Below are 23,330 nucleotides of genomic sequence, written 5' to 3'. Positions count from 1 at the left end.
GATGCATATTTGGAATGGAATGGTCCTAAGGGGATTTGGAAGTTAAGATGTAAGAATTGGAGCATTTTTATCCATATCGAGGGAGATGACCAAACGGAGAGGGGGAGGTAGTTGGGGGGGGGGCGGGAGATTTAATAAAGGTCTATTTGATGCAGTGTTATTGACGTGTTGATTTGGATATGATTGATTTAACTGTATTGATATCCTATTGTCATATAATGTACGGTTAATCTGATGAAAATAAAAAAATAAAAGGGTTTATAACTTTAAAAGACGTAGAAACCGTATCGCACCCGGATGCCTTCAGTTTTTCACACAAGCCTCATTCACGTCTATGGGGCCAGGGCTGCATGAAAGTGCCTTTCAAAAAGATACATGCATTGTGTCCAGGTCCTTACATATACACTGGTCTAGAAATGGTGTTAGTCTAGTGGCCATATTGTGATGAGAAAATACTGATATGTGGTTTTTAACTCGAAATGAAAATACATATTTTAGGCCTGGCTGATCATTCTCTCAGAATAGCAGCAGAGATAGTAACCGTCCACCTTTCCAGAAATCTGGACTACAATAGGTGGTGTCGACCTGTCAATCACTCTTCATAATACTCCATCTGTTGTCAGGGCTGCAGCCACCACAAAGGGGATTGGTAAGGATAAGGCAGCCTGTCCAGTTTAAGACTAATGGTGCCCAGCTGGTCACAAATAATGTCCCAGATGTCGGCCAACCCATGTGTCCCTTCCTAGTGTCACCTACAAAAACAGAGCCCTTCAGGTTTTTAAACCTTCAGGTGAATATTGTATAAACTTATAATGCGTCACCCATACTTTTTCTCCAAAATAGATATGCGTTACATTCTTTTTCTCTGTTTTAAATGTTTAAGTTTTTTTAAATTCTATTTCCCTTACATGATTATGTGAGAAGCCTTCTAGCATTTAGAGACATGCTTTACTGCTGTGCCATAGACAATAGTCTGGAGCTGACCTCACCGACTTCTATGGGAAAGCTCTGTAGATGTGCTCTGTGACCTGGGCAGAGGTCATTGTACAGGGAGGGAGTAGATTAGGCTACTTTCACACCTGCGTTTAGGTGCGGATCCGTCTGGTATCTGCACAGACGGATCCGCACCTATAATGCAAACGCTTAGATCCGTTCAGAACGGATCCGTTTGCATTGCCATGAACAAAAAAAAAATAAAAAAATTTTTTGTTCATGATAGTGCAAACGGATCCGTTTTGACTTTACATTGAAAGTCAATGGGGGACGGATCCGTTTGAAAATTGAGCCATACTGTGTCAACTTCAAACGGATCCGTCCCCATTGACTTACATTGTAAGTCTGGACGGATCCGTTTGCCTCCGCATGGCCAGGCGGACACCCGAACGCTGCAAGCAGCGTTTGGGTGTCCGCCTGCTGAGCGGAGGACAGACGGAGCCATACTGATGCATTCTGAGCGGATCCGCATCCACTCAGAATGCATTAGGGCTGGACGGATCCGTTCGGGGCCGCTTGTGAGAGCCTTCAAACGGAACTCACAAGCGGAGCCCCGAACGCAAGTGTGAAAGTAGCCTAAGCTGTGACCATTACCTACTATGAATGGCTGTGTCTATAAAACAGAGGTGGTATCTTTCATTGTACTCCTGCCTGTGATGACACATCAGAGGACTACTGATTGCTACAGAAGCAACATCATATTAGGGTTAAGAACCATTTATTGGCACATGACATTTCTGGCCAGGTGTAGCACAAGAGGCATGGACATGTGCCATAGGAACGAGACCGGATGTTTGTTACTCCCCCCCCCCCCCTTGAATTTACAACGCGCCCAACCATTCCCATTTTTTTCAAGGCCAAGACAGCCCCTTTAGGATATAGTGAATACAGAATTAGCAGCAGGCATTGCTCATAAGTGTGCATTATATGGCACATAATAAATAACCTACATAAAAGCAGCAATTAGCCACAGCCAATTTACAACACATTTTATAACACGAACGCACAATCCAACCTACCTGTGTATCAGGAGGTGGACCCTTCCCAAGGAGAGATTTCTGCCCAGTAGGTGCTTGTGAAGAAGTACTGGCAGACCGCTCTTCTATTTCTTTGCAGGTTTCTGTATTATCATTAGATTTTGATGGAACCTGCTCTGTTTTTGAGATGCGGTCGTCCCTAAGTACAAAAGTTTCACAAATGTTTTAATATTACTATTTATTGAAAATATTAAAGTCTGGACAAATATAAGAAGCCGTTTAAGATGTTCACGTTCCATTGGTCATAATAGAAATGAGAGCGACTGTTGGATGTGTAACCAGTATATGTGTGTGTGTGTAAGCTGTGGATCTGAACCAACATAAAGCTGACACATACACAACTAGCACTATTCAAGATAAATAGCATGAAGATATAGATGTGGATTTGATACGTGAGAATGTGAAGGCTGAACGTGTACAAAATAAATAAGTATATCTGATATAGAAGGATAGATATAGGAAAGACAGATGAGGATGTAGACTTTATACCAGAGAATGTGTAATGTACTATATAGAATGAGATATATAAATTATATAAAAAAAAAAAATTATATAATTTTTTTTTTTTAAACACTGAAGAACCTAGTGTCTATGTCAGCAGATCTGTACCTATGACACTGGCTGACTCGTTACATGTGCGCTTGGCAGCTGACGGATCCGTGTTGGTCCCATGTTCACATGTGCCCACATTGCTGAAAACAATCATGTTTTAATATATGCAAATGAGCCTCTGAAAATATCATGCCTGCCCCTACAGAGGGAGCGGCAGTTGCGGAGAGAGAGCAGAGCCTCTAGGTGTAACAGCAACGCCCCCCATTGCTCCTAGAGGCTCATTTGCATATATTCGCAGCAATGTGGGCACATATGAACATGGGACCAACACAGATGTCATGCACTTGGCAGCTGAAGGCAACTCGTTGAACATTGTCTAAACACTGTTAATATATATTCTGTAGCTCCTTCAACGTTGGAAACGGCAGTGTTTAGATGGTTTAACACCAAAGCAGTTACCTATGCATAAATGGTTTGAACTACAGGCACAATAGATTCTCACTAAAGCACAGCCCTCATGGTCTGGTGGCAACAGGGATGGTTGTGGGCGTCACATGGACAGCTAAATAGGGGTACAATACGCCTACATCAAAAAAGGTCAAATGGAGTTAGCCAGCTGATTCGGCAAACATCTGTAACCAAGAGTGAAAAGCCAACTTGACCATTGCACCCCTTTCTTCAAGAACTGTGTGGTTGCTGCGCAGACGCTACCTCCTGCAAAGCTCATAGGCGAGGATGCAGGTCGGACCCCTGCCAATCTGACATAGATGGATAGGCCATCAATATCTAAAAGTTCTGGAAAACCACTTTCACAGTTCGAAGCAGCAAGGCCAAGATGTTGTACAAGAACAGACGCCGCGCTGGTACATTCACAGGTTTGGCCTTCAATTATGAAATTTAAGGAAATGTACTTCACTTTTGTGCAACCATTCCACATAACATAGTTAATGCAGTAAAGTTATAAGAAAATGAATATATATTGTTTTAAATCAAAAGAAAATGAATATATAGTTTTAAATCAAGACTTGCCCCCCCTTCACTCTGTAGGCAAGTTGTGTGGAAAGACACTGTACATAGCAAAACCAAGACCCCATGGTTTAACTGCGTGTAGGTGCAACAATTTATGTTATACCATTTTTTTTTCTTTTTAACACCGGGCCCATTTATTATATCTTGATAGGTAATACACATCTAATAAACCTATAGATTCTAGTCAAGATCAATAAATGTAACCATTGTGTAGCTCCGACCTGCGCTGAACTGTGCTCTGTTTAGTCACAATGCAGTTGATATGTGACCGTAGCAAGCTATAGCTTACATACTGTACATTTGCATTGCTAATGGAGATTGAGCTGCCATCCTCAGAACTGAGCGGAGCAGTAGGGACAGTAGTCAACCCTCATGTGGTTAGCGTGACCAAAATAAAATACAGGGGAGAACACGTGAAGAGTACAAAAGCAAAATTTTAATTCAAAGTACAAAAAGGGGATAAATACAAACAAATGAAGGAAAAAAATACAAAAAAGGTCTGCAAGTCAGACAACTACATTACATGATCATAAACAGTTTTACAGCGGATACATGGATAAAAGATAAGAAACAGAGGAGGATTACCAGCTTTCCGATTTATCTTTCTGACCAGGAGATTGCTCATCATCGTCACTGAAGTTAAGTTGCTCTGTGTAATCTACTTCACTCTGTTCCCCTGCAAATGATTAAAACAAATATGTATCACATGTCTCATTAACCCCTTCCTAACAGTTTTTTTTGTTTGTTTTTTTGTTAAGGTGTCCCTAATGCCATAAACACTTTTTTTCTTTTACATACTTTATTAAGGTCTTTTGTATTTTTAACTAGCAGAAGGACCCGGCGTCGCACGGGTATATTTTATCTATTTCACATAATGTTTGTGTGTGCCGTTAAAAGATAGACAGTATCCCCCCATAACAGGGACCTCTACAGCACCTCGCCCCTTAACACTGACCCTTCCACAGTGCACCGCCACTTTAAAATGGGACCTCTCCTGCATAACAAACAGGACAGATCCATTAAGCAGCCCATAGACTTCTATTATGACCAAATGAATAACGGGATGCCTCTAAAGGCATTCCGTCATACAATTGCGTTATTGTCCGTGGTAAAGGAATCCATAACGCAATTCTGGTTTTACCACCAAACGAAGTGTGAACAAATTTCAAAATATGAAATTCGCTCATCCCTAATGACACTAACAAATCTAGGGCCAGCCCTGTGCCTCACATGGATCCAGAGATCTCCCCATTCATTGCTCTGCTAGATTTATAGCAAGCTAATCGTTTTTACAGTGTCCTATGTGGTAAAAATTTATTAAATGTTATCTTCACCTTACGGGTCTGTACGATTATAGCGATAAAACATTTTTATAGTTCTTGTGCTTTAATAGTTAAAAAGAGAAGTAAAAATATGGTAAGGGCTCATTCACACAACCATATTTATGTATCCGCATCCGTTCCGCAATTTTGCGTCAAAAGATGCTTACAGCACATTGTGTGCTGTCCGCTTCCATACTTAATTCTTGTCCACAATTGCGGATAAGAATAGGCATTTCTATCATAGGGCTGACCGTGTGCGTTCCACAAAATGCAATAGACCTACTGTCGTCTGAATAAGCCCTTACTCTGTTTTTCTGGATATTTGGCGATGCTTTTCCAGATGTTCTCAAGACATCATATACCTCTTTAAAGTGTATTTTAATCTGTGTAAATATGGGCATTTTGGTTTTATAATTTTGTATTCTAGTGCAGACCATTTTTGCAAAAGTGACAAAAGAATGTGCAACCACATTAAAGGGGTTGTCCAGTTTTCTCATATTGAGGACCTATCCTATCAGATAGGTGGGGCGTCCGACTTCCAGAACCCCTGGTGAACAGTAAAGAGAAACAGCTGATCGGGGGGGTGGCCAGGAGTCAGACGTTTGCCGATCTGATATTCAAGACATTTCCCGAGGATAGGTCATCAATATGAGAAAACTAGACAATCAATTTAAAGAGTTCTGCCAGTGCTTTATACCATGCCATACTGTTAACAGCACTGGATATAGGATGGGGAGTTAGGGTTATTCTGCCAGATTCTGCTACTGCACTAGAGCTTCACTTTGAAGTGCTCTTTTTATTGTATTGCTCTATATACAGCAGAATAAAACTTCACATGCACACTACTCCTGATGAGAAAATATCAACAAAATGTATTCATCTCATGCTCTTCTTAGTCCCTTCATAGTGCTGTTAACAGTTTAGCATGGTCAAAACTATTGTCAGATTCGCTTTAAAATTGATGGCCCATAAATATTAAGTCCAACTTTTATGCTACCGTAACAAATGGTGGATGCCATTCTTAGTTAGAGCCCTGCAGCTAGGGATGTGCAAAGCGAGCTTCGGATCCTATATCCAAAGTCGCTTCGCTTCAAACTTTGTTGTAATGCTGTACATAGATCAGACTCTGTACAGCATTGAAATATATGGGCTCTGGGGAGGCAAAGCAGTTATCACTAAATCATGCATAAATGGGGGGTACTTGATTTTTCTACTTCAAAACCATTTCAAAACTTGGTTCCAGAGTCTGCTTTAGTACCGAGGTACTAGTTGGTACCAAAGCAGACTTCGGAATATTGTTTTAAAATTGTTTTCAGGTTAATAATCAAACGTCAAAGTTATTCACCGAAGTCTTGAAAGACTTCAGTAATAACTCCTTTCGCCTCGCCGGAGCCCATACATTTTAATGCTGTATGGAGATGGATCTCTGTACAGCTTTAAAACAAAGTTTGGATCGAAGCGACTTCAGATCTAAGATCCAAATCTCCCTTTTCTCATCCCTACCTGCAGCTATACAATTTCCTTCAGCATACTATAAGACAATGGGAGCATACTCTAGCGATATGCCCCCATTGTCTATGATGAGACAACCCCTTTAAGGAGCTTTACAAGAAATACATTGTATATTAACCTCAGTGGACTCTAGAAACTGCCATCTGAAAAAAGGGGCGTGTCAATGAGGTCGAGCCTGCACCGATCAGAAACTTATGCTGCGTTTTATCAATATGCCAATAATGTTCCAGAAAGGAATATCCTTTTGATGACAGCATGTTGTAACTAACGATAGAATACTGGTAGTTGGTTCTGAAAGTCCCTTTACCTCTCGGATGTTACCCATAAGGGTGCATTATACATTAATGTAAATGTCCTCCAGTGACTGCTTGTTGGCCTGATTTGTAATCAGTGATTAGAGGACATGTCCAATCGCATTTATGTTCTGAAGAAAAGGTACCCATTGAGCACCCATTCAAGCTACGATGGACCAGAAGAGACCACTATTTGAAAACGTTGCAAACCAGGGACCAGTATATTTGAAAATTGCATGTCTCAAAAAAAAAAAAAAAAAAAAAAAAAAAGTTGCTGAAATTGTGAATTAACGTTTCGGTCAACACTCAGAGGATAAATGTCACAATTATTTAATTAAAAATAAAATAAGTACCTGCCCAGCCTTCATCTGCTTCGGTGTCCAGATTATCCAGCTCTTTTAGTTCACTAGCACTAATAATGGAGGGGCGTTCAATGCCCTCTGCAGCCCAGGCCTGTGGTCGTCGAGGCTGTCTGAAAACATCGAATCATATAAATAAATTAATCTTTCAAATTCCCAATGACATTTGAGATCTGGTTTAGAAAGCATCTCGAGTCAGAGTACCAGAATTAAAGCGGTCTGAGATTTTTTAAAACTTGGCACAGAGCAGTGGGCTATAATTTATTTATTTTTTAAAGTTTCCTTTTAAATATCCAACTGCTCGAATGCCACTTTTTGGGTACCTCCAATAGTGTCATGTCAATCATTCACGTGATTGCTGCGGCTATTCACTGACCTCAGCAGTCATGTGCATGAATGGCTTGTAACCGATGAGGCCAGTGAATGGCAGCTGTCATAGGAGTCAAGGACATGATGCCATTGATGCAAGATCAGTAGAGACCTCAGTGAATAGGAGTGGACCATGGTGCAAGAGCAGCATGACATTAAAAGGGTGAGTAAGGGGTTTTCCTTCATTTTAGACAGCTCTCCAGCTGAAGTTTTTAACAGGGTTTTTTTTTGCATTTTCATAGGTCATCAGTATTTGATTGGTAGGGGTCCAACACATGAAAAAATTGAATTAAATGACTAAAATAATCTATTGTATAAAAAAGGTAAGATGCACTTTAAATTGGCACACCTACAACATAGATCATATATACATCACAGCAGTAAAACTGTCATATTACCTGTTGGTCTCTGATTGTGGAGGATATTTAGTTTGTCCTTGCACAGGGGGGAACGGAAGTCGAGGATAGGAAGGGAACATCTGGTGAAAAAAGGTCAATTCAGGAAAAATCAGTATACATGTTTTCTTTATTTGCCAGCATGACTGCCATGGAAGTGTAACCATGAACTGAGTCACATACTTTACATAAAGACTAGCTACATATAGTACAAACCAAACCATCTGCTGGAATTCAACTACAATAAACCGACTGGATAGTTAATGTCCTTTTTTTTAACAAAAAAATAATAATTCACAAGTACATCTTGTGAAAAAAGGTTTTTCCAAGATTTCAAAACTGATGACTTATCCTGTGGATAGGTCATCAGTACCTGACTGGTGGGGATCCAACAGCCAGGACCCCCGCCGATCTGCTGTTTGAGAAGGCAGAGGTGCTCGCAACAGCGCCGTAGCCTTCTCGCAGCTTTGGCATTTATTAGTCATATGGCCAAGGCGCAGCTCATCCCCATTGAAGTAAACAGGGCTGAGCTGCGATACCAAGCACAGCCGCTACACAGCGTACAGCACCGTTCTTGGTGAGCAGCGAAAGGGCCAAGGTGCTACTGTGAGCGCCGGGTGTTGGACCGCCACCGATCAGTTCAAAAGTCCCTGAAAACAATTGCATAATGAAAATAATCAGCACAATCAAATGTTGTTACTGCTGGGTACACAGCTATCCATGTAGTAAATATACCAAGGAAAAAATTACTTGTGCCTAATGCACAAAATAATGTTAAACTACTGACCAAACACTATTACAATAATCTTCCCCTCACTCAAGTGTATTGTAATAACCCAGAAACCTTACTAAAAAGAGACAGTCACTTACATTCCCAGCAAATTGAGGCATCATGCCTCTGTACTGAGGAGGTAGGCCGGGTTGCTGTCCATTCAGTTTAGGCTGTGGGGTAGCAGTACGTTTATCAGCAATCTTGCTCGGATCCGCAGCACTAGGGAGAGCAGGATGGGACAATCCTTCCTCTCCAACGGAAGCAGCATTTTCCTGGTCAGAGGGCGCCAGCGGTGTTCCAAGGTTCCTCCCTCCACCTTCCCGCCAACTGGCCACATCAGCTGTGTAGATAGAAAATGCAGTAAAAATCAAGTATTTTTAAAAGGTATAAAAAACACAATCACAAAAGGATACAAAATGGCTGGACTGTTCACTTCTGATGGCCCAAAGTACCCCAGACAAAATCTTTAGCACAGAACTGTGGTCAACAGTAACAGAAAACTACTAAGTAATCTTTTGGAGCAGTCAGATCGGTGGGTAAAATCTACAAACAACAAATCGGCCACAGAGACCCTGTTAAAGTCATTTAAAGAGGACCTTTCACCACTCCCGACATGCCTGTTTCAATAGCTTTGTGCATTCCCCATGTAATACCAATTCTGGAGCCTCTATTCTTATGGTTCTATGGCTACTTTCACACTGGCGTTTTGGCTTTCCATTTGTGAGATCCGTTTTTCACGGATCTGTTATTCCACATCAGAGTTTTTTTTTCTTCTTTGATTTAAGTCCTTTTCTGTTCAGTTATTGCACAAAACATATCCGCATGCTTTCCATACTTGATAAATTTTTTGCAGATCGGAAACAGTAACTTATTATTCACCAAACAGATGAGCAATATGGGCTGGGCATAGTATTGTTTACAATATGGATCCACAAAATACAGATGAAACACGGATGACATACGGATGTGTTCCGGATTTTTTGCGGATCCATTGACTTGAGTGGGGCATCGTGATTTGCGACAATAGGACATGCACTACTATTTTGCGGAACGGAAATACAGAAACTGAATGCACATGGAATACCTTCCGTTGTTTTTGCAGACCCATTGAAGTGAATGGTTCCGCATACAGTCCACACAAAAAATTAAATAAACGGAAGTGGCAAGAGAATACGTTTGTGTGCAGCATGAGCCCTAAGTCTGACATATAAAGCTTTTTTTTTTTAACCCTTTCAGAATGTTTGAGTTTTCAGGAAAGTATAGAGAAAGGCTACAGAATGAACCATCAGAGCAGCTCTCTAATGGGTTTCACTAAAGAAGCAATTAAAGGGAACCTGTCATCGGGATTTTGTGTATAGAGCTGAGGACATTGGTTGCTAGATGGCCGCTAGCACATCCACAATACCCAGTCCCCATAGCTCTGTGTGCTTTTGTGTTAAAAAAAACCAAAAAAACAATGACAGAGCTATGGGGACTGGTTTTTCGGATGTGCTAGCGGCCATCTAGCATCCCTTGTCCTCAGCTCTATACACAAAATCCCGGTGACAGGTTCCCCATAGCAGACAAACTGTTGAAAATGAATAAAGACAAAGTGGGGGGAAAAAAATTTGACCCAAGATAAGTAGAAATCAAAAATAATAAAATGTCCCCCCAAATTGGCATAATGTATGAATTTCTGTTCTGAAAAGCCTTTCTAAGGCCTCATTCACACACACATATATTTTCACGGATTATGGTCCGTGAAAACCCGGCCTGTGAAAATCCACGTATGTGTGAATGAGGCCTAAGTTTTACAAGCAAAGTCACAACATCTACAATTGTATTACTTTGGGGTCGCAAACTGGGTCCAGGTCCATAATTATCTTCTGTTGCATCTTTCTCTCGCTTTTCAGAATCCCCAACTGCCTGCAGACTGGGAAATTCTTGCTGGAAATATCTATTCACCTGAACACCTGGAAAAAAAAGCCAGAATCTCAACTGTTAAAGCAGATAAAACCCCCATCATCCTCTTAATGCCACAAGCACATAATTATATCAGATACATTTAAAAAAAATTCTGTATAATTGTGTAGCACAAATTCCACTCAGCCTATAAAGGAAATAAGAAAGCTATATTCTCGGCACACATCCTTTACAGTGACATGGCACCTTATGGCCGAGTATCACGAGTCCATACAAGCTGCAGCGGCATCATTCACCATGGAATGGCAAGATCGGCGTCAAAAACGCATCAAAACAAAATCAGCAAGTAGCACTTCCGGATTTTGCTGTGGAAATGCACAGAAATCTGCAAGGAATTTCTGCAACTCTGCACGTACCTGGTATTCCTGTCTGCGTATTTAAAAACATTTTAAAATAGTAATGCAAAGTGGGCATTGGTACCAAGGTAGCAGTCCCGTACCAAACCAGACATCGGATTCCTATTTTAAAATGTTTTTAAATACGCAGATAGGAATACCGTAGTAATTCAAAGTCCCGCGCAACTTCAGCCGAGTTAAAGTTTGGCTACACGGAGCCCATACATTTTAATGCTGTATGGAAACTGCATTACCAACCAAGTTTTTTTAACGAATTGACTTCAGATCTATGATCCGAAGCTCGATATGCTCAAGCATAGTAATAACCATGGAAAAGAGAAGTGTATAATGGAGATGGAAAAATGAATCAAGCCAGTAAAGGAGGCAATATGTATCATAAAGTACATTAGTAAGTGCCTTGTATTAAAGGGGTATTCCCATCAATGGCTCGGCCATTTCCGTCTGAGCGGTGGCCCCGCATGCGCGGTGTGCTCCCATTCACTTGTATGGGGAGAGCGCTTGCCAGTGGCCAGACCCCGGGGTCCTTCAGTCACAACTCTCCCTGCAACTTTCTCAGCGTAGGTGCTGGTCCCAGAGGTGGGACCCCGCACCTACCAGCCTAGCGATATGCCCCCCATTGTCTGTGATGGGAATACCCTTTTAACTTTCTCTACATGACAGATGCCATTTGCTTTAGTGAGAAAACCCCTTTAAAGGGAACCTGTCATCAACTTTATGCTGCTCATACTAACGGCACCCACCAAATTTTAACATAGGGTCATTAAAGACACGTGGTAAATCAAAACTCCACACAAACAAAATTGGACTACGGCTCCTCCATATAGAAACATAGAAAATTATTTATTAAATATACATTGGACAGTAATTGTAACATATAAAATCAGCAGTAAGATGGCATACTTCAGTGAGGAATAAAACCCTGGAGGAGGCTGAGGGGTCAGTACACAGGAATACCCAGGATACCAAGAAGGAGCCACACAGAGGACCAAATAAGAACATATAAACCCCGGACAAAAAGGTCCAATGGAAAAGTTGGTAAGCTAAGTGTGGAAATCAAAAAGGAGGAGGCGGCTGAGGGATCGACACGCACTTTTGGGGTATTTATTATTGCTTTTTGATTTGTAGAGACAGGCGAGTTGATTTCAGCCGTCTGTCATTTAGAAGTAAAAAGTAAGTGGTTGCCAAGAACCAACATCACAATCATTGCAGACTGGTGCTGGAGAAGAGTCACGGCCACCTGAGAAGAGTCATGGTTATTCATAATCTCCTGCCCACCTGCTGATGACTGACAGCCTTCTACCTAGTTTTCTCTCTAGGAGAGAACTGCCAATCAGCAGATGGGCGGGGAGAGCAGGAGATTATGAATAACCAGGACTCTTCTCAGGTAGATTTGACTCTTCTCAAGACCTGGGCTGCAATCATTATGATGCTGGTTCTCGGCAACCACTGACTTTTAGCTCATGAGTGACACACCGCTGACATCAGCATTTCTGTCACTATTTTATGCTGCCCTCAGTGAGGTCAGCATAAAGTTGATGACTGGCTCCCTTTAAAGGCCCCGAGTGGGACTTAAGTGTAAAAAAAATTAATAAATAAAGTTTAAAAAAAAAAGTCATACACACATCAAAATGATAAATAAAACTGCACTGTGCCCACAAAAAAGATAAAAAAAAGTCACACAGCTCCATAGACATGTAAATATATAAAAAAGTTCAAAGGCCAGAATATAGCGATGCAAAAAAAAAAAAAAAAGTTTCCCCAGAGTTTTTATATATTATTTTTTTAAGCATATATCTTACTTTTTTCTTACTATATCTCTTACCTCTTTTTTTGTGTGTTTTTTTTTTTTTTTTTGTTAAAACAAAGATATATAGCAGTATTTACTCCAAAACTCATCTTACCATCTCCGTGTCCACCTGGCTTGGTATTGGCCCAAGATTTGGCAACCACAGGAGCCTCAGTTATAGGGGGAGGAACAACAGGCTTTGGAGGTGGAGGAGGCACTTCTGGTGCTCTAGAGAAATAAATAAAATGTGACATTAAGTTGCTTAGAACTTCTCAATTTGTAAGTATAAAAAGACAAAATATTAAAAAGGTATCAATGGGGTAGAACTTACTTCTCCTCTTCGGACTGCTCTTGTTTGGATGCCCATCCGGTGCCATCTTTGGGTACAATATTCACATTTGGGTCATTGCCTTTATTTTCTGCCTTTAGACTGGGTAAATTTGCAGGTGGTGGCATGCGCCGAGATACAGCAACTTTTCCCAAGCTTTGAAGTCCATGACGTGCAGCAACTAAAATAAATAAAATAAATAAATAAATTATGGCAGCTCATTACAAAACAGCACCCAACTTAGGCTACTTTCACACTTGCGTTCAGAGCGGATCCGTCTGGTGTCTGCACAGACGGATCCGCTCCTATAATGCAGACGATGGGATCCGTCTGCATTATAGTTTAGAAAAAATTCTAAGTGTGAAAGTTGCTCAGACGGATCCGTCCAGACTTTACATTGAAAGTCAATGGGGACAGATCAGTTTGAAAATTGAGCCATATTGTGTCAACTTCAAACGGATCAGTCCCTATTGACTTACATTGTAAGTCTGGACAGATCCGTTTGCCTCCGCACGGCCAGCAAGCAGCGTTCGGGTGTCCACCTGCTGAGCGGAGGACAAACTGTGTCAGACTGAGGCATTCTGAGCGGATCCGCATCCACTCAGAATGCATTAGGGCAGTACGGATCCGTTCGGGGCCGCTTGTGAGAGCCTTCAAACGGAACTCACAAGCGGAGCCCCGAACGCTAGTGTGAAAGTAGCCTTACTTAAAAAAAAAAAAATATAATCCTAAGTAACATTTACACCTTTTTAATTGCAAAATCCACCTCAGTGTTACCAACATAACTATACAGCAGATGCTGAAAGTTAGGCCTTGTTCATACAGATCTACATGTGTGCTGTCCGTGCTCTGCATGGATCCATTGATTTTAATGTGTTTTCACACAAGTGGGTTTTCACTGACCCACGGAGACATACACTACTTGGGTCATGCCACCACAAATGCCCAATGAAGTCAATGGGTCTGCAAAAATCCACTGACAACACAGATGGCATCCAGGCTGTCAGTGATTTTACATTCACCGTTGGTATAAGAAGCTCCTGAAACCAATTTTTAGCCTAAGACTACGACCGTATTTTTGGTCTGCATCGGATTCACATTTTTTACAGGGCGGATGCGGACACATTCACTTCAATGCAAAGTTTTAAATTTTAAACTGCCAGATGATCGCTAACGAGTATTGCTATGAACACTCGTTAGCAACCATCTGCTGAAAAATCTGGTGTAATACACCCTTAGGCCACATGCATACGACCGCTGCGTGTTTTGCGGTCCGTAAATAGCGGATCCGCAAAACACGAATGCCGCCCGTGTGGGTGCTGCAATTTGCAGGAATGGACCAGCAATAATAGAAATGCCTATTTTCCGCAAAACAGACAAGAATAGGACATGTTCTATTTTTTTTCTTGGGGCCACGGAACATAGCAACGGATGCGGACCCAAACAATGGTCGTGTGCAAGAGGCCTTGTGTGATCATGTGGTCTCTGATTCAACATAGGATTTTCATTCACCACAGGGTAGATAAGAGCTGTTTAAATTTCATCCATTTTGCTGCTACTGTAAGTATAATGCCTCATACCCCTGTATAGAATAGCGCAGTCTGCTGTGCTATTCAATATCACAAATTTATACTTGTATCAGCACGTTGGGTCCTCCAGAACTGCTTCCAGTCCGGTTCAGCTGGAATACTCCATCCACAATGCATCGCAAGGCAAATTCACATGACTGTTGGGCGTTTTGTGGTCCGCAAATTGCGGATCTGCAAAACACGGATAGTGGCTGTGTGCATTCTGCATTTCGAGGAACGGAAGGGCTGACCCCCTAATAGAACGGTTCTATCCTTGTCCGACATGTTCTATATATTTTTTTTGCGGAACGGCCATGTGGACACAGAAAGCGCACAGAGTAATTTACTTTTTGGCGGCCCCATCAAAGTGGATGAAAAAAGACAATGTCCCCGGAAAGGACATTAAAAAAAAACCTTGCCGAGGTGGTAATACTCATCATTGGAGCCCTTGTCATGAAATAAAACGGATAAAAACACTTGAAAACTAATCTAAAATGAAGGCACAAACTGCAAATAAGTCAACAAGATTGACAGCTCCCATAAGTAAGTTCACATGATGCTGCAACTCACCTGTAGTTTTCTGGGTTTCTAGCGACTTTCCTTTGTACGTGTTAAATAGGCTGAGGGTAGCATACTTTTTCCCATCCTTTGCTTTTGTGCTCTGGCCTGACTTCTCCGACATGACGAAAGAAACTCATCGAGTCTGATACAGCCTCTGCCTCACTTTTGTGCCCAGTTCTCACCTACACACAAAAAAAAAAAATGCTTAGAAATGGCTGGTTTTGAAGGAACCATAATGGGGTATTCTAGGAATTTTACTATTGATGGCCTTTACTCAGCAAGCACTGTCAATATCAGATCGGCGGGGTTTTGATGACCCATCAATCAGCCGTTTCAGAGTAGCCCCCTCCACGGCGCAGGAGACGGGGCCCGTAACTGCGGCACTGCAGTCACCAGCTCCATCCACTAGACCAGGGATGTTCAACCTGCTGCCCTCCAGCTGTTGTAAAACTACAACTCCCACCATGCCCTGCTGTAAGCCGATAGCTACAGGCTGTGTGGGCATGCTGGGAGTTGTAATTTTGCAACAGATAGAAGGGCCGTAGGTTGGGCATCCCTGCACTAGACAATGTCCAGTTCCAGCACCAAAGTTATTCTGAAACAGCCTAACGTGGGGGTGCGGCTTATAGGACCCCCCACCAATTTCACGTTTATATACCATACAACGCATCTGAGCTCATGTGGGATGCGACAGATCAGTACATCCTGCTGCTGAGCAAGTAAAGGCACAGAAACATTCTAGGGTCTGCAAGGAGGCCAGCAGTAATTTGTGAAGACGCATCATGTCTGGGTGATGGAAAAAACAGATTAATTCAGAAACAGACAAGTATTCTTCTCCGCTATAGCCTTTTAAAAAATAGTTATTGATAAATACCTAACTGTCCAACTAGTGGATGGGCGCTAAATTCTATGGAATGGGTTATACGGAAAAATCCACACATGCATACTGGGCTCAGCCAAGCATGCATGTGCACTGAAAGGGGGTGGAGCTGCAGCCAGAAACCTCTTATCTCCCCCAGAAACAAAGGATAGGGCATGCAAAAATCCATGGAACTGTTTTTGGATAAAGCAGCCACGAGTTTTCTAAAGCCTCATGCACACACACCTGTCTTTTGCATTCGTGTCCGATCTGCATTTCTTGCAGATTGCACGTGGATCTATGGGTCCGCAAACAATGAAAAATGACAGAAGATGTCTGCAGATCAGACAAGAAAAGGACAAGAATCGTCATTTCTAAAAATTGGAGTGAGAAAAATGTGGACTGCAGACAGGGGTCATTTTTTTTTCGGATCCTTGTTTGGCGGACCGCAATACGGACACAATCGTGTACACGAGCCCTAACCCTGGACATCCCTTTAAACTATTTGTTTTCATGACATCCAGGACTCAATCATGCCAGGTCACCTACGCTTTAATGAGATTGATGACAAAAATATATAAATCTACTGCAGGGGGGCACAACCTTTTCTGGTTGGGGGCCAGACAATCCCAAGGGCCTAAAATAAAAGTAAAAGGGGTGTCACCAACTGAAATATTTCATTTATATGGCATACTGAACATACAGTATAGATCTGTGATGGCTAACCTCCGGCACTCCAGCTGTGGTAAAACTACAACTCCCAAGATGCAGAACTCCACAGAAATGAATGGAGCATGCTGGGAGTCGTAGTTTCGTAGGTAAGCCATCACTGGTATGTCATACATGTCTAGTTACACTTCTAGGACTCTCACCTAAAAGGGAGAATACATGAAGGATACATGTGAGCAGCCACAAGACATACGCCTCTGTTACCAGATGGTTGGGGGCCCACACAGAACGGCATCGGGGGCCACCTGTGTCCCCTGGGCCAGAGGTTGTGCACCCCTGATCTACGCTTGTAATGTTGGTAGAAGCCCCTGTACTGACAATAACATCAATTCTATCCAGTTATTGGCATTTTTTGGTTCTTTTGCTTTTCTTTGAGCTGAAATAAGAGCTGCTTCAGTTCAGTTTTGTGGTGCTCATCCTTTAAACTTTGGCTCAGAGCATCATGTGTAGCTGCCGCGCTTTGAGACCTCTCCATATAAATAGCACACCTCGGTGCCCTGGTAATTATTAGCAGCTCACCCAGCCCGAGGCAAATGACTGCCCAGGAGAAAGTTAAAGCTCACAGCTCATCCCAGAGCAGCAGCTGCATCTTGGTTGGCGTTTTTCTGCTCCAGATGATACGGAGATACCAGTCCTAGCAGCAGATGAACCTACTTAGGCCTCTTTCACACTTGCGTTGTCCGGATCCGTCGTGTACTCCATTTGACGGAATTACACGCCGGATCCGGAAAAACGCAAGTGAACTGAAAGCATTTGAAGACGGATCCGTCTTCAAAATGCGTTCAGTGTTACTATGGCAGCCAGGACGCTATTAAAGTCCTGGTTGCCATAGTAGGAGCGGGGGAGCGGTATACTTACAGTCCGTGCGGCTCCCGGGGTGCTCCAGAATGACGTCAGAGAGCCCCATGCACATGGATGACGTGCCATGCGATCAAGTCATCCATGCGCGTGGGGCGCCCTGACATCACTCTGGAGTGCCCGGGGAGCCGCACGGACGGTAAGTATACTGCTCCCCCGCTCCCCACTACACTTTACCATGGCTGCCAGGACTTTAGCGTCCTGGCAGCCATGGTAACTATTCAGAAAAAGCTAAACGTCGGATCTGGCAATGCGCCGAAACGACGTTTAGCTTAAGGCCGGATCCGGATTAATGCCTTTCAATGGGCATTAATTCCGGATCCGGCTTTGCGGCAAGTGTTCAGGATTTTTGGCCGGAGCAAAGAGCGCAGCATGCTGCGGTATTTTCTCCGGCCAAAAAAACGTTCCGGTCCGGAACTGAAGACATCCTGATGCATCCTGAACGGATTTCTCTCCATTCAGAATGCATTAGGATAAAACTGATCAGGATTCTTCCGACAGAGCCCCGACGACAGAACTCTATGCCGGAACAAAAGAACGCAAGTGTGAAAGAGCCCTTAAAGAGTACGAGAACATTTTAAAGTTCCTTTAATATCACATTAGTTGTTTAAAGGACAGATCCAAATGAACAAAAAGGTGGTGGCTGTGGGCTTAGAAATGCTTAAAGGGGTTATCCAATGTCTAACACCTTATACTTACCCCGCCACTGCACCACGGGCGACGCTAGGGAGGCTCGTCCCCGTATGTTTTGATCCGTATGACAGGGAGATACAGCAGAGGCCAGGTGGGGAGCGACGCGGGTGCCGGGGAGCAGGGTAAGTATAATGTATATGAGGGGCATGTTTTAGACATTGGATAGACCCTTTAAAACACTTAAAAGAGAAACCCTCACCGATCTGGTTTCCACTGGTCCCTCGGTGGGGTCACCACTAAGGTCAGTGGGGCTAAGCAGGACTTTTCTGCCATTTCTGGCGTTTCATACCAGGATAGGGAGCAGAGAACAGCAGGGACTGGAGCGGTATCGGTGAGGAGGAGAATCCGTTCTTTTAAGGCTATGCAAATATACAGCTGGAGGTCCAGGGGCTATAAAGCCCACGTCATAGTATATGTAAGGCATGGGATTTAGTTAGCTGCCCAAGTGACCAGGCTTTTTTTTTTAGGGCCAAGCATCGATTGCCCATCATGCCAGGAGGAAACTTGCTTGATGAGGTCACTTCCCACTAATGAGAGGCACATGGAAGTCTAAAATCGATAAAAGCACATGCCTCACATTAATAGTAACCCCATCACCCACCTCCTCACATAAGGGACAACATGGGGCTAATGCATGGAGGCTCTTGATACTATTAGGCCTCATGAACAGGAGTGTAATTTTGGTCTTTATCCGATTCACATTTTGAAGCCCAAATGTGAGGCACATGGTTTTAGCAGTTTGGACCTCCTGTGCTCATACTAACAGTAAATACCTCAATCATGTACCTCACGTTAACCACATATTGCCCATTATGTGAGGAGCTACATCATGGGGTCACATGACACAGCTGAGGCTCAGAAGGATAAGAAAAGGACCTTCACTACATCTGGTACCTTTCTAACCGGTCAGAATATATTTATTATATTTTATGCATTTTATATAGCGCTACTATATTCCGCAGCGCTTTACAGACATTATCACCCAACTGTCCCCAATGGAGCTCACAATCTAAGGTCCCTATCAGTATGTCTTTGGAGTGTGGGAAGAAACCGGAAGGATAAAAAGGTTTGTGGGAGTGCTACTTTAATACGAGGCAGGTGGTTTTATCAATTTGGACCTCCATGTGCCTCATGTTAACAGTAAATGACCCCATCATGCACCTCATATTAACCCCATGTTGCCATTACATGGGGTATGTAATGGGGTCACTATTATTAATGTGAGGTACATGAAGGTACTAAAGTAATAACATCATAGGAGGGATCTCATCTCCTTTGCGAGAAAAGTGGCTTTAACCCCTTAAGGACCGAGGACGTACCGGTACGCCCTATTTCCCGAGTCCTTAAGGACCGAGGACGTACCGGTACGTCCTGACTTAAAATCTGCATTCCGGCGCCGCAGGGGTTAATCGGAACGGGACGCCGGCTGAAATCATTCAGCCGGCATCCCGTAACAACGCAGGGGGGGGTCATTGGACCCCCCCGTATCGGCGATCGCAGAAAACCGCAGGTCAATTCAGACCTGCGGTTTTCTGCGTTTCCGGTCCATTCGGGTGTCCTGTGACCCGATGAACCGGAAAAAGACTGCGATCGGTGGCGTAATTTTACACCACCAATCGCAGTCCGAGGATTTGCAGAGGCGGAGCTGGCCCTGGTGCTGAACGCCGCTGTCCAGGGTGCTGATTGGTGCAGGGGAGAGAGGCGCGAGATTCAAACTTCCTGCGCTCCTCTCTCCCCTCCTCTTCCTGTCCAGCACCCTGACCGTGCAGCATCGTCCAGCACCAGCTCCTGTGTCCCCCTAAATCGGCATCCATCACCCTCCTGCACCCATCGCCACCCAGGTAGGTTAGGGTCAGTGAGGGAGAGGCACCGTTAGGCAGGGAAAGAAGGGAAAAGTTAGAAAAAAAAAAAAAAAAAAAAAAGCACATTTATTCCAAACTTTTTTTTTTCAACTTTCAGACCCCAGACCCCCCCTGCCACTTGCCCCCCCCCCCGCATCCCCCCCACCACCAGCCCCCCCCCACCCACCAGCCCCCCCCTTCACCCACCAACCCCCTCCCCCCACCACCAGACCCTTCCCCCACCACCACATTTTTTTTTTTCTGCGTGCGCTGACTGGCCGGCACTTTTTAGCGTCCGTCCACTGTTAGCGCATCGCCCGCCCCACCACCCCACCGACCGCTGATCAGCGTTGAACCGCAGATCAGCAAGTTTGAACTTTTTTTTTTTTTCCTAACACTTGCCCATTTTTTTTGCCTGGACTTTTTAGTACGTGAACACCCGTGCCCCCACACACACGCACATAGAATAAAGGTTTACACGCACGCACATACACACGCACACACACACACCCATGGCCCGCCGGGTGTTCTCAGCCGAGGAGGCATATGCCCAGATTGCCTCCGACTCTGAGAGCCCCAGTGAGGATGAGGATGACCCCACGTTCCTTTTGTCATCCGCATCCTCCTCATCATCATCGGATGACGATGAGCCACCAAGGCAGCGGAGACGCCGCCAGGCGGAGCCAGGGGCCACACATGCTAGGGATCCTGTGGCCCACCCTAGTACGAGCCGCCCTGGGGTTCGTACTGGTTTCCCGGCCCACCAAATAAGTTCACCGGAGCCCCCTGCCGATGAACTTAGCTGGTGTCCCCCAGTGGACTTTGAGCCTGAGATTCCGGATTTCGCTGGCAATCCTGGAATCCAGATTCCCACAGTGGGGTTTACTGAAATAGACTTTTTTAGTTTTTTTTTCAGTAACCCGCTGGTGAATTTGATGGTGGAGCAGACGAATCTGTACGCCCAACAGTTCGTCGCTCAAAACCCAGGCTCAGTTTTGGCTAGACCCGGTGGCTGGACGCCGGTCAGTGCAGCCGAGATGAGGACATTTTGGGGCCTCGTGCTGCATATGGGTCTAGTCCAAAAACCCAGTGTCAGGCAATACTGGAGTGGGGACGTCCTATACCAGACCCCACTGTACAGTATGGTCATGACACGTCACCGGTTTGAGGCCATCCGGAAATGTCTGCATTATTCCGATAATGCAGCATGTCCCCCCCGAGGTGATCCTGCCTATGACCGGCTGTACAAGATACGGCCGGTCATCGATCACTTTGGGGCCACATTTCAGCAGGCCTACGTACCTGGAAGGGAGGTCGCGGTTGATGAGTCTCTCGTTGCGTTCAAGGGGAGACTCAGTTTCCGCCAATACATTCCCACAAAGCGGGCGAGGTATGGCGTGAAGCTATACAAAATTTGTGAGAGTACCTCAGGGTACACTTACAAATTTCGTGTGTACGAGGGGCGAGATTCCCGGATTCAACCACCAGAATGTCCCCCCACTCTGGGTGTTACCGGGAAACTCGTGTGGGACCTTATGTACCCACTGCTGGATAAGGGTTACCACTTGTACGTGGACAACTTTTATACCAGCATTCCCTTGTTCAGGTCCCTTGCCGCCAGATCCACGTTCGCTTGTGGGACCGTGCGGAAAAATCAACGCGGCCTCCCTGCCTACCCCCTCCAGGTACCTATCCCCAGGGGTGAGACCCGTGCACTTACCAGTGGAAACCTGTTGCTGGTCAGGTATAAGGACAAGAGGGATGTCCTTATGCTGTCCACAATCCACGGTAACAGCACCACCCCAGTCCCTGTGCGAGGTACCGCAGCAACGGTCCTCAAGCCCGATTGTATCGTCGACTACAATCGGTATATGGGAGGAGTTGATCTCTCTGATCAAGTCCTCACGCCATATAACGCCATGCGCAAAACCCGGGCATGGTACAAAAAAGTTGCGGTCTACATGGTGCAGGTTGCCATGTACAACTCTTTTGTACTATCCCGAAGCGCTGGCAGCACAGGGACATTCCTCCAATTCTATGAGGCAGTCCTCAAAGACCTGATCTTTTCGGACCGGGAAAGAGCAGGCCGGAGTACCTCGGGAACTGGAGGCGCCCGGATCGTCCCTGGCCAACACTTTCCAGGTGTGGTCCCCCATACTGGAAAGAAGGGACGAACCCAAAAAAAGTGCAGAGTGTGTCACAAGAGGGGGATACGGAAGGACACCACAACTCAATGTGACACGTGCCCCGATCATCCGGGCCTCTGCATTATCGATTGCTTCAGGGAGTATCACACTTCCATGGAGTACTAAATTTTTATAATCCCCAACAGTTCACTAGAGAACATAAAACACTATGGCTCTCAGACTTTGGAGACACGAAAACAATTTTTCTTTCCCCAAAAAATATTAGTTTTAGTGCAGGCATCCTCAAACTGCGGCCCTCCAGATGTTGTAAAACTATAACTCCCAGCATGCCCAGACAACCTACAGCCATCATCAGGGCATGGTGGGAATTGTAGTTTTACAACATCTGGAGGGCCGCAGTTTTAGGATGCCTGCTTAGTGTCTCTAAAGTCTGAGAGCCATACATATTGGGCATCGTCGCGTGCGTAAAAGTCGTCGCTATAAAAATAACTTTTTACCAAACGCCTCGGATGAACGGTGTTAAAAATATAAAATAAAAACTGTGCCAAAACACCTATTTTTGGGCAAAATTTAAATCCATTTTGCCGGTAATAAAGCAAGGGTTAACAGCCAAACAAAACTAAACATTTATTGCCCCAATTCTGTAGTTTGCAGAAACACCCCATATGTGGTCGTAAATGGCTATATAGCCGCACGGCAGGGCATAGAACGAAGGGAACTCCATACGGTTTCTGGAAGGCAGATTTTGATGGACAGTTTTTTTTTTTTACACCATGTCCCATTAGAAGCCCCCCCTGATGTAGCCTAGACTAGAAACTCCAAAAAAGTGACCCCATCTAAGAAACTACACCCCTCAAGGTATTCAAAAATTACTTTACAAACTATGTTAACCCTTTAGGTGTTCCACAAAACTAAATAGCGAATGTAGAAACAATTTTAGAATTAAATTTTTTGTTACATTGCCTCAAAAAAGAGTAATATAGAGCAACCAAAAAATTGGATTTTTTGT

The 23,330-nt window shown here is 44.1% G+C and overlaps 1 protein-coding gene across 9 annotated transcripts in view; it reads right to left on the bottom strand.

Annotated features, from left to right (window-relative positions):
- PRRC2C (proline rich coiled-coil 2C) overlaps positions 1 to 23,330 on the bottom strand; it is a 96,217-nt gene that overhangs the window by 56,184 nt on the left and 16,703 nt on the right. For all 9 annotated transcript variants that reach the window (XM_044301619.1, XM_044301623.1, XM_044301624.1 and 6 more), the window contains exons 2-10: positions 15,204 to 15,376; positions 13,069 to 13,246; positions 12,853 to 12,965; positions 10,460 to 10,585; positions 8,732 to 8,973; positions 7,865 to 7,944; positions 7,092 to 7,210; positions 4,197 to 4,287; positions 2,013 to 2,169 (exon numbers count right to left, since the gene is read on the bottom strand). In XM_044301619.1, the coding sequence (XP_044157554.1) occupies positions 2,013 to 2,169; positions 4,197 to 4,287; positions 7,092 to 7,210; positions 7,865 to 7,944; positions 8,732 to 8,973; positions 10,460 to 10,585; positions 12,853 to 12,965; positions 13,069 to 13,246; positions 15,204 to 15,315 (1,218 nt within the window). In that variant the 5' untranslated portion in view covers positions 15,316 to 15,376. The remainder of the gene's footprint in view (positions 1 to 2,012; positions 2,170 to 4,196; positions 4,288 to 7,091; positions 7,211 to 7,864; positions 7,945 to 8,731; positions 8,974 to 10,459; positions 10,586 to 12,852; positions 12,966 to 13,068; positions 13,247 to 15,203; positions 15,377 to 23,330) is intronic.

Source organism: Bufo gargarizans, chromosome 7 (assembly GCF_014858855.1).
Source record: "Bufo gargarizans isolate SCDJY-AF-19 chromosome 7, ASM1485885v1, whole genome shotgun sequence".
Classification (NCBI taxonomy): domain Eukaryota; kingdom Metazoa; phylum Chordata; class Amphibia; order Anura; family Bufonidae; genus Bufo; species Bufo gargarizans.
The sequence above is the reverse complement of the archived record's forward strand: the minus strand, read 5'-3'. Positions and strand labels throughout refer to the sequence as shown.